Raw genomic sequence first — 12,062 nt, 5'->3', positions numbered from 1 at the left:
TCAGTCTTTCTAGCCAATAGGAGCAGACACACGTATTTTAACCACTAAAACTCCAGGCTCACATAAAACGGCTTCAGCCAAAAATGTTGCAGTTTATTAGGAAGGGTGTCTCTGTCTCTGTGTAACCATATGAACAAATCACCATTACATAGGTGTGTTTATGAGCTGATTAATTGTTAGAATAGGCAAGGCTTAACCATAGCTTTGCGTAGAGTAAAACTTATAGTGTACATTTAGAGTAAAGTATTTTTTTATCACTATATTTTGTACATGCAGCGTAACAATGTTTTAAAATAATCTGTCACATGCCAAGATTGATGTTCTGTGGTGTTTTTGTATTTCCTGTTAATTTGTTTGGTTAAGAGACAATGCTTTTGGCATTTTAATATAGACTGTTAGATTGTATATATTGTGATGAGGTTAAATTGTATTTAAGTAGATATACATGTTCAATTAGCTAGGGCAAGGTGTTTAATGTTAGTGTGTTGTTTATTTGGCTTTAGTATTGTTTATTTTATTTTTGTGTGCACATACTTAAAACAATACAGTACATTAATGCGACTTAAAGTAATTAGCTAATACCCTCTCTTGAATTAATATTAGTCTATTCCCCAGCTAACATTGCCACAACATTGTATAACGCTATGGCAACATAGATGGTTGTGTGATCGCCCCTGTGATCAAGGATCCAATCTATTTTGAAATAAGTATAATCCATTCATGCCTGTCCTTCTATCTCTAGGAGTAAAGACTAAGTACAACTTTATAGCCTGATGAATTTCTGATTAGTGAAGATTTTCTAATGAGGGGGAGAAACACGGATCGATGTGAGAGACAGAGAAACGCCCTTTCTAATAAACTGCAACATTATTGGCTGAAGCCATTTTATGAGCCTGGAGTTTTATTGGTTAAAATAGGTGTGTCTGCTCCTATTGGTTAGAAAGACTGAAGTGGATTTGGCACAGTGCATGATTGACAGTTGGTCTGTTCCTCTGGAAGTTCATTGGTTTGTCTGCAGGTTTGTTTGGAAGTTGGTCTGTTTGTCTGGAAGTTCATTGGTTTGTCTGGAAGTTTGTTTGGAAGTTGGTCTGTTTGTCTGGAAGTTCATCGGTTTGTTTCGAAGTTTGTCTGTTTATATTAATGAATAGCCAAATGAATTACATAGCTGATCAATGTAATTACAGATTAATTGACATACAAATGGGACAAATTAATAAACTACTTGACAGATTCCTGTCCAAACTGCCGACAGAATGTCCAAATTGATGATTTTCCAAATGAATTTCCCAATGAGCTACCAAATTGACGGATGAACACCTTTGGCACAAATGGTGCTCCATATCAAACCAGAGGAGCTTTTCCAGATCAGCAGGGACACACGGACCCGGGGACACAAATGGAAACTGGCTTCAAGGCATTCAAGAGAGAAAGTAGGAGACACTTCTTTATATAGAGAGTTGTTACAATCTGGAACAAACTCCCCAGCGATGTGGTAGAAGCTGAAAATGTGGGAACATTTAAAAATAGACTGGATAGGATCCTTGGATCACTTAGTTATTCATGGACACCAAACGAGCATGATGGGTCGAATGGGTTCTTATGTTCTTCTTATGTGAGCCCAAATGATCAAACATGTTGCAAATCTTTGTGTGACATTGGAATATAGCGTTTTGTTTCCTGTGTTGTGCCTTGCAAACCCACTTGCGCCATTCCACAGTGCACTGTTATTCCTGCTGTTTGAGTACAGCTTTATGCAGTTATTGGATGAATGTGCCCTGCAAAAATTGGTATATTCAGTCAAATTAGGGCTTTCACGCAATTGCACTATGTGCATGTATAAAGCCAGCCCCAGAATACATTTGCAACTCATGTTTGCAATTACAGAGACATTAGCATATGTTAATACAGCCACTGTCAGCTGTGGCATTAAAGGAACAGGACTCTGCAGGTGGATGAATGAAGGCAGTGTGCTGGACAAAGGCCAGTGCCATGTTTCTGCACTTGTTTGTTATGTTTTAAACATTCTATTATTTGTACACACACACACATTGTACTTTGTATTGCAGTACAAACACAATATTGTGTACATTGTAGTAATTCATATTACCCAATTGTCTGTATGTATGTAGGTTGTTACAGACATAATCCCATTATGTACATATTACTGCTGCTGTGTGCCTAACATTAATGTGTCTAGCACCTACTGCAGTGCTATGTAGCCATCATATCCTTGGTGTTTTACGTAAGTAAGCTATTCATCAGCTTACTTACTAAGAAAGTGAGTTTGTGTTTATCTTTTCAAAATACAGTGCTTACAGTGCAGAAAGGGGATGATTTGTTTATTTATTTTACTTAAGCATTATTGAATTCAGTGCATATTTGGATTTCCTATTATTATTATTATTATTATTATTATTATTATTAATTTATTGTTATTGACTTCTTATATTTAGTTTGGCTGAACTAAATTAATCATCCACTGTACCTGGATATCAATGAGTTAATTTGCTTTCCTTTGTCTTACATTTGCTACTAGTTTACATTCGCTGAACTGTGTTTTTGAAAGCCAGTTCTGATTAAGAGGAGTTGTGTAAAGCCTTATTAATTGCCTTATAATTGTTCATTCTACTCTAATGCCGTTTAACTTCAGGAAAAAGTTATGAAATTACACCCCCCTACCTTCTGCAATCGAACCCATGGGCTCACAGCGTTGTTCCTTAACCACTGTGCCAAACAAAATTTCAAGGTAGTATTTCAAAATTAGCCTACAGCCGCCGCAGCCAACTGTCCAAATTAATTGTATGTGACTCAATTACTGGAATTAGTCACAAATATTTATAAATTAAGAAAAATTAACAAATAAAGAATATGTTTGTGTGTGTGTGTGTGTATGTATATATATATATATATATATATATATATATATATATATATATATAGTAGGGCTGTCAGTTGATTAAAATATTTGATAGGTTAATCAATGGGCATTAGTTGATTAATCAGTAAACTTATTAAAATAAGTGTAACAGTCTTTAAATGATTGTGCCACACAGTAAAACTAAGCATTGACATTACAGTATAACAACGCTGAACGTGAATGGTTAAAAATATATAGAAATGTACATTTAAAAACACTAAATCATTATAATCTGCACATTATAGGCCTAATCGCTACAGCAAACAGATGTTTTGCTCACAAATGGTATTGTAAACTATAACATTGCCCTTGTAAGAAAAGCATTGCTTGCAAATGAAACAAAACTTATAAAAGTGCAATACAGTCTAGAATTACAGATCAAAGTATAGTACAGATTATAAGTTCAAAATTACATGAGTGCATAAGAGAAATATACAGTTAATACAAGTCCTACATCATAGATTTGTGAGCTAATAATTGCAGACAAAATTTGAAGTAATAGTTAATAGCTCAAGGGAAAGGGACATAGGGGTAAACAATATAAACAACACGAGTACTAGCAATGCAAAAGTAAGTTGTACAACAAAAACTAGATAAAGTACAATTTAACAGGAGAGCTGAGCCCCACAGGAGAAAATAGCTAAGTTACAGGTACAGTCTGAATAGGTCTGTATTGATTAATCACCGGAAGGTGGTCAGGTGGTCCTGATTTCAGTGGGAAGGTCTTTCCACCACTTAGGGACCAGGGATGAAAAGGAGTGGGCTCTGGAGGAAGGGGAGTGGAGAGGAGGCAAAGTTAGTCTTCTGGCACCGGAAGACCGGAGAGGTCTGGAGGGGATGTATAGAGAGGTCATGGTCTGAAGGTAGCTCAGTGCAGTCTGGTCGAGGCAGCGGTAGGTGAGGGTCAATGTCTGGAACTGGATGCGTGCCGGGATTGGGAGCCAGTGGAGGGAGCGGAGCAGTGCAGTAGCGTGTGCAAATTGCGGCACAGAGAATACCAGACAAGCCGCACAGTTCTGGATGAGCTGGAGCGGCGGGTAGTAGTTGCAGGCAGGCCGGCCAGGAGGGAGTTGCAGTAGTGAGAGGACCAGGGACTGGACAAATAGCTGACTCGAGTAGTTGGTGAGGAAGGGTCGGATTTGGCGTATGTTGCTCAGGAGGAATCGGCAGGTGCGTGTCAGCGTGGTGATGTGCTGAGTGCAGGAGAGCAAAGGATTGAGGGTGACTCCTAGGTTCTTAGCGGAAGAAGAGGGAGAGAGCGTCGTAGATTCCAATGGGATTGAGATGGAGAGGTCAGCAGAAGGTGAGGAAGAGGTGTGAAAAAAATAGGAGATCAGATTTGGAGAGACTAAGCTTGAGGTGGTGCGAGTGCATCCAGGCGGAGATAGCAGATAAACAGGAAGAGATGCAAGAGGGAATGAAAGTGTGAGAAGAGGGAAACGATGGGAGTTTCTGGGCATCATAAATGCATAAAAATGGTAAGAGAAACCATGGGATGCGATGAGGTGGCCCAGGGAGCAAGTGTACAGGGAGAACAGGAGGGGGCCCAGGATGGAGCCTTGGGGTACACCTGTGAGGAGAGGTTGGGGAGTGGATGAGGAACCTTGCCATGTCATTTGGTCGTTGAGGTAGGAGGAGAACCAGGTGAGAACAGTTCCAGAGATTCCAAGGTCAGCGAGGCAGGAGAGGAGGATGGAGTGTTCGACGGTGTCAAACGCTGCAGAGAGATCAAGGAGGATGAGGACTGAGGAGAGGGAGGCCACCCAAGCACAGCTGAGGGAGTCAGTGAGTCTCAGTGGAGTGAGCTGTGCAGAAACTAGATTGCAGAGGATCAAGAAATGAGTGATGGGAAAGTAATGGGAAAGAAATGCAGAGAGCTGACAGTAGACAGCACACTCAAGGGTTTTTGAGAGGAAGGGGAGTAGGGAGACAGGGCAGTAGTTCTGAGGAGAGGTGGCATCAAGGGTAGGTTTCTTGAGGAGTGGGATAAAAGCAGCTTGTTTAAAAGCAGAGGGGAAGCAGCCAGAGAGGAGTGAGGGGTTGAGGAGGGAGGAGAGGAAGAGAAGTAGGGAACAGTCACTTGGAGGAGGTGAGTGGGGAGAGGGTCCAGGGCACACGTCATGGGTTTGTGACCATGGCAAAGAGATGAAAGTTCAGAGTCCAAAAGAGGTGTGAATGAAGAAAAGCAAGCTTGATTAGTGGGAGACTTGGGCACAATGGGAGAAGAGAGAGGACTGTTGAAGAGCTTGCGGATTAATGTAATCTTGGAGGAGAAGAAGGAGGCAAAGTATTCTGCAGAGAGAGAGGAAGGAAGAGGAGGGGTGAAGAGGAGAAGCTGGAGTAGAGTTTGCGGGGTTGTTGACAAAGGATTCAAAGAGTGATTGGAAGTAAGAGTGCATAATTTCAGCCACTCCCCCCAAATTGCACCATGCATACAATTTGTCATACAAACGAGTGAACGGTGCAGAACCCTACAAATATTGGGCCCTATGTGACTAAATTGAACACAAATTATTAAAAAAGTATTATGAATCCAAGATAAAGGATATAAAGTATGATGGAAAAGAGCTCTGGAGTAGCTTAAATAATATAATGGGCAGTAAGAGCAACTTAACTCCATCCTTCATCGAGTCAGATAGGTATTTCATCCCTAAACCATTAAATATTGACAATTATTTTAATTGTTACGGAAAAGATGTAAAAATGACTGTTGTCTATCGATGATGAGAAACCACCTGATACTAAAAACCTAGATGGAAAGATACTGAGGATGGTAGCGGACCATATTGCTACTCCTATTTGCCATATCTTCAATCTTAGCCTTGAGACGAATGTTTGTCCACAAACCTGGAAAAAAGCTAAAGTCATTCTACTACCCCAGAATGCCCGGGCATGTTGCCTGTTCTTAACAAATCATTTTCTTTAACGGAAGCTTTACAAATGTAAGACACATAAAAAAATAAAAAGGGTCGTCGCTTGGCCTGTAGCTGTTTTCAATTTTTACCAATGATCTTCTACTTGCTTGTAAAAAAGCCTGTGTGTCTATGTATGCAGATGATTCAACACTAAACATGTTTGCTACAACAGTTAAGGAAATCACTGCAACCCTCGACAAAGAGTTGCAGACAGTTCTTGATTGAGTCACTAATAACAAACTGGTACTCAACATATCTAAGACTAAGACCATTGTGTTTGGTACAAATCACTCCTTGAGCTCTAGATCTCAGCTAAATCTGGTAATGGACAATGTAGCAGCTGTTGAGCAAGTAGAGGAAACAAAGCTTCTTGGTGTGACTATAGATTGTAAACTGTCATGGTCAGGTGCTGCAAAGAAGGATTTAGGAAAGCTATAGCTGGTTCAGAACAAAGCGTCTTGGCTTGCCAATTCACATTAAGATCTAGTGTAAATAATATGCATCACAGTCACTCCTGGTTGAAAGTAAAGGAGAGGCTCACAATGTCACTTATTTCTTATGTTAGAAACATTAATGTATTGAAAATCCCTAAGTGTCTGTATAGTCAACTCACACTCAGCTCTAATACACACACATACCCCACCAGACATGCCACCAAGGAATAAAATTGAGGAGTGGGTAAATCTGTCAATCTTACCAGCCACTTTGGCAGGTAGCCAAACAAGTCCCAGTGAAGCTATCAACAAGGTCACAGTGAGCTCATGTGTAGGACATGCTGTGAGCTCACCAGAACAGACATCACACTGAGATCACAGTGAAGTCACCCTGTGAGCTCACAGTGTGAGTTCACTGTGACCCAGTTACTATGACCTTTCAGCAGGGGTCACTAAAGATCCTCTATTTAAATAAGATAGTCAACTCCATCTAATTTACATGGGAACATTCATGTACGTGGAGTTTCGGTGGTGCTTTTCTCCCTCTCAATATAATGGAAAACCTACCTAATTTCATATTCCAAGTCTTCTGTTTTTTTTTAACATGATGCACCTGGATTATATTAGAGCACCCCTTATCAAAGGTGGAAGAAAAGCAGGAGCTGACTATCTGGTTTAAACAGAGCGTCTTTGGTGGCACTGTGAAGATCAACATTTTTTGCAGATGACCCCAGCATTTCTCAGAAGAGAGGATCAGTAAAGAGCAAAATGGTAAGGAATTTTTGTTTACTACTTTTGTGTTTTTGCAACCAACAATAAACTAGAGATCATGGACTATTTAGCAAATGCAACAGAAATATGCAATATTTACTAGTCACAACTTTGATAGTTTTCTTTGTTAACACTAGAACCGCCAACATTTCATAGTACATACAACCGCAGCATCCACATAATGTGCAGCTCCTTTACGAAACCGCTGTGTGACAAAAATGAAAAATAAAGAGTTGGATAACTTAGTTTTACATATGAACATCACACACACAGCATTTTCAGTGCAGAAACACTGCATTTACATTGAAAATGTACGTGTTTTCCGTATTTTTTTAAAACAAGTGCAATACAGTGTAAACTTGTGTATAAATCGGTATGCACATATATAAGCGCACATACGATTATAAAACCTAAATATAGCATAAAACTAAAACATAACATCTTATGCAAAGAAATAGTTGCATGTCCATTACAGCTGCGTATCAATGCAGCAAACACGTTTTTCTGCGCTACACCTAATACAAAAGAATTATCGTCATGATCAAATAGGTGACTGATTAATGCATTGATCTAGAGACCTGGGTTTGCAACGACATCAAGATTGAATTCCACAGGAAAGTTTGAAACTTGCTGAGAAAATCATGTGTTTCAGAAATCCACACGATCTTTCACACTGACTAATTAATGTATTACAAAACCTAGATTGTTGGCTATATTATTACCGCATAGACTGCAGGTCCGGTGTTGTTGAAGAAAGTGTTTATAACGTATTCGTTTTGAGGAGTCTCCAGCTTTATTTAATTCATTTATTTAGTAACACATAATAACAAATATGCGGGATAAATTCACATTCGCAGAGATATTAATTTTTGAATTGCAAAAGCTGCACAAAAAGCAGCTATGACCGTTCTAGTGTTAATTAAATGTAAAACAATACGCTACAGAGTAACAATAACAAAAAAACGAGGTCTATTACAATACAAAAATTACATTATAGAGAAACCTTGAAAAACAGACACATTAAGAGTCCTTAATGCTTTTAGAGGGTGAAGGGTTTTTTAGATTTACAAGTACATTTACATGTATGGATGTGGAATTTTGCCAATAATATAATTTTATCATAAGCACATGTGTTCCCATGAACAAACCAAAAGGTTTGATTGGACTATCTTTTTTTTTTTTTTTTTTTAAGAAAATCCAATCACACATTGACCTATACTAGTCCCATTTTCGTTATAGATCAACCACTGTATTTAAATGTTTGGCTAACGGGAAATTATTGAGGTTGTTTGGAGTGTGTTAAAACACACAAATTGCGGACAAACTGATGACTAGTTACAGCCGGACAGGAAGGCATGGGAAGAAACCACCAGTATTCCAGAGATGCATTTTCAGTAAGTGTAATCACATTTTACAATTATAATTCCACCCTTGCAATATTTAAAGCTAATTGATTAAAGTATGTCATTCTAGGAAAGATTGTGGGCTTTAAAATCAACTGGGTTATGCCTAGTGATCAGGTGAACTTAATTTAAAGACTTTGAACTGTTACCATACATAACTCACAGAATTGTATTATTATTTACTGCTTTTTGCAAGAGTAGTATTTGTATAACATCATATATCAGGTGGACACAAATGATTTTCCATTGAGATTCCACAAATTGTATTGTATTTACAACATGACTTGATGTTCTATTCCAGAATGTGTGAAGCGAGGTGGAGGTAGAAGTAAAACCTGGAAAACAAAAAATGAAGACAGTAGAATTCAAAGTGCTTCATCAAATTGAAAGGTACTTCAGCATCTCAAAAACCTGCATCAAAAGATCAGTAGCAAGAGAAAGCCTGTAATTGTACAGCACTAATAAATTCATTTCTGAACATATTACAGTGTGTGTGTGTGTGTGTGTCTTGAATCTTATTACTGAATATCCATGTCACAATGAACTGGGGGGCTCACAGTGTGAGCATAGTTAGGTCACAGTTAGGTCAAAGTGTGAGATATCCGTGAGTTGCCTGTAGTGTAGTGTTGGTATTTTAGTTGATTTGGACAACCACAATATCATGTTTTTTTTTTTTAATTATATGGCATCTGAATAGCCTTTAGTGCATGAGGAGACATTTTATGGAGAGCAATGAAGCAGAAGCAAGGTTCCTGCAGGTTAAGGATGTGGAAAAATAATGACCTTTCATAGTCATAATTACTGACTTTTTAACGAATTAAGTGTTTTAGAATTATAATAGTTGCATTGACAAAGTCCATATACACACAATCAGTGGAATTCTGCAGATCTGCACATATCTGTGGAAAAATGCGTGACAGAACACTCCTCACAGAGAAGTTCCCTTGAGCAAGATACTTCACTTAAGATTGCTCCAGTAAAATGCCCAGCTGTATAAATGGGTACAAATGTAAGTCGCCCTGGATAAGAGCATCTGCTAAATGACAAATAATGTAATGTAATATGTAATGTAATTGCAAAATATTCCTAAACAAATAGTTGCAACATTTATAGTTTAAATTGTGATAATGTCAGGAAACAATAGTACAAGTCTGACACAAGAGAGTTGACACGTCTGCTTATGCCATTTCCATATGTCTTCTAATAGGAAGGTATTTTTACATATATTTATTTAAGATAGTTGTTGTGTGAGATAAGTATTCATCAGTTACATCAATTACAAAGTATCCATTTTATGGGGAAACTATTTGCGATAGAGACGTGTTTTTTTTAGCTGCATAGTTGAGATTCTGCTGAAAAGAACCATGCACAACTGCAGAACATAGGCATGGTATTGACCAATGGAAAGGATGTTGTGGTGTGTCATCATCCCTAGAGATAATATCTTTTTTTACCCAATCACAGACCGTGACAATTAATATCTAACCAATCCAAAGCATCTCTCTCAGCCCTGGAACTCTCGGCTGATAAGGCAAGTGTCAGATTACACACTGCTGTGAGAGCAGTGGGCAGAGGGCAGAGAGAGAAACATACTTTACATTGTAGCTTATAAACAATAACTTTCAATGACAACAAACATTTGAATGACTTTTAAGGGCCTTAAGAAAATACTTTTATTTTATTACATTATGTAACACATTTTTTTTATTTTTAAGTGTTAATTCCTAATCGCTTATGCCTCAAAAGTATAGCTATTGAATAATGGCTATTATTCCCCACAACATTTACTCTGTGACCAGGACAGTGATATTTTGAAATGTACCTATTTCCGATGAGAAATTACAGTATAATCGTAAATCTTGAAAAACTACTCATTTCTAAATCTTTTGTAGTCATTTTTAGTATAAGACTTTAGTATAAGACACAAATTCACCCATTTTCTCATTGGAAATAGGTAAATTTCAAAATATACTGTCCAAGTCACAAAAGCAAAGTTTGTGGGGAATAATAGCCATTTTCTACACTTGTGAGGCATAAGCCATTAGGAAATAACACTTACTACACAGGAACAAAAATCGTGTTACATAGTGTTATTTTTAACGATGTGTGGGAATCCAGAGAATTGAGTAGCAGTGAAGAGGAAGAGGAGTATGAAGAGGGACAATGTGTGACCATATAACACCCCTTCTCATGTATTAGTGTGTTTATCCAGATCCCCATTTGCTGCCATGTTATTTCATATGTGATCGATTAATTTGAAAACCATGCTCCTGCACACTGTCTCTACTAGCAAGTGTTATAATTCAGTAGAATGCAATGTTTTGATCAAATACCTTATAACACTTGCAAGTAGAAACAGTATGTGGGAGGATACTTTTTCCTCATACGCACCTATCTAAGAATCTATACAGGTGTGCAATTAGCTTTTGTTATTGTGATTGATTTATTCAACTTACCTGAATAAATGTCATGTTTTAACATGTTGATGACACATTTACACACCCTCATGCATTTTTTATGATCTTTGCCTTTGGGCGGTAAAAATATCAAGTGGCTGGTAAGTTTTTTTCTTCTACCAGACACAGTGGCTAGTGGCCAAAAAAGTTAATTTCATCCCCTGCATGCCACCAGAGGTCTCTACACAGTTCCAAAATCTAGAACAAATGCAACGCACAGTGTTGTATCAAGCCATGGTGGAATGGAACTCATTTTCAGTTCATATTAATAATGCACACAATAAAACAAGCTTAAAAAAACAAGTGAAGCATTGAAGAACCTATAACTATTGAATGTATATGCTGTAAGAGTTCAGTTCTACGTTTATTTTAATTATTGTTTTTGTCTATAAATGTTTTTTCTTTTGTTGGTCATGTTATATATGTTTTGTGTGGACCCCAGGAAGAGTAGGTGATGTATCTGCATCAGCTAATGGGGATCGTAATAAAATCCTAAATCCTAAATAAATTGAAGTTCATATCAAATGCGTGCATAAAATGGTCACATTGTCTAAGTTTTCTGTCAACAACCAGACAAGCATTAAAACCACACCACCATTTTGTGATAGATATGTTTGACCAAAAAAAAATTTACAAACATTCCCATTAACTTGTTTTTTTCTGCTTGTTCAACCTCAAAATAAATCCTTGATGTAAATATAATTGCTTTCAACAAAATAAATAATGAGGAAATAGAAATCAGGGAATACATTGTGCTATATAGGTAATAGGTTATGCTGCCAATCAAGTTTGAAACCTTTGATAGGAACTGTAAGGAGAAGAGACATGGTTGGTTGTGTGTGTGACGAGAGAGAGAGCAAGGTGGAGAGAAAAGAGCAGGGAATATGAAGATTGGTAGAAGTATTGCAAACCACAGAAGAAATAGTTATAATTATCAGTTATTTTCATTACATAATATATGAACAATGAAAATAAAAAAAAACAATTCACCTGTTTAGTTTGTGTGCTTACATCAACAACTTGCCTTTCCAGTCAGCGAACACAAAGGAAGACTTTAACAATAGGAGCACTATGTGAACTTTTTAGACACTTGCTGTTCCCACTAGAACCAGTCTCATTATAGCTAAAGAACCTAGTTCTCATACTGTGGCGGACACATTTTTAAC

At 37.7% G+C, this 12,062-nt stretch overlaps 1 protein-coding gene across 1 annotated transcript in view; it reads left to right on the top strand.

Moving 5' to 3' along the window:
* The first annotated feature begins 5,133 nt into the window (after window positions 1-5,133).
* LOC136729105 (disks large-associated protein 2-like) overlaps window positions 5,134-12,062 on the top strand; it is a 31,471-nt gene continuing 24,542 nt past the window's right edge. The window contains exon 1 of the mRNA XM_066697527.1: window positions 5,134-5,257. Within this exon, the coding sequence (XP_066553624.1) occupies window positions 5,134-5,257 (124 nt within the window). The remainder of the gene's footprint in view (window positions 5,258-12,062) is intronic.

Source organism: Amia ocellicauda, chromosome 1, assembly GCF_036373705.1.
Source record: "Amia ocellicauda isolate fAmiCal2 chromosome 1, fAmiCal2.hap1, whole genome shotgun sequence".
In the NCBI taxonomy this organism is placed as follows: Eukaryota; Metazoa; Chordata; class Actinopteri; order Amiiformes; family Amiidae; genus Amia; species Amia ocellicauda.
This window is presented reverse-complemented; position numbering and strand designations above follow the sequence as displayed.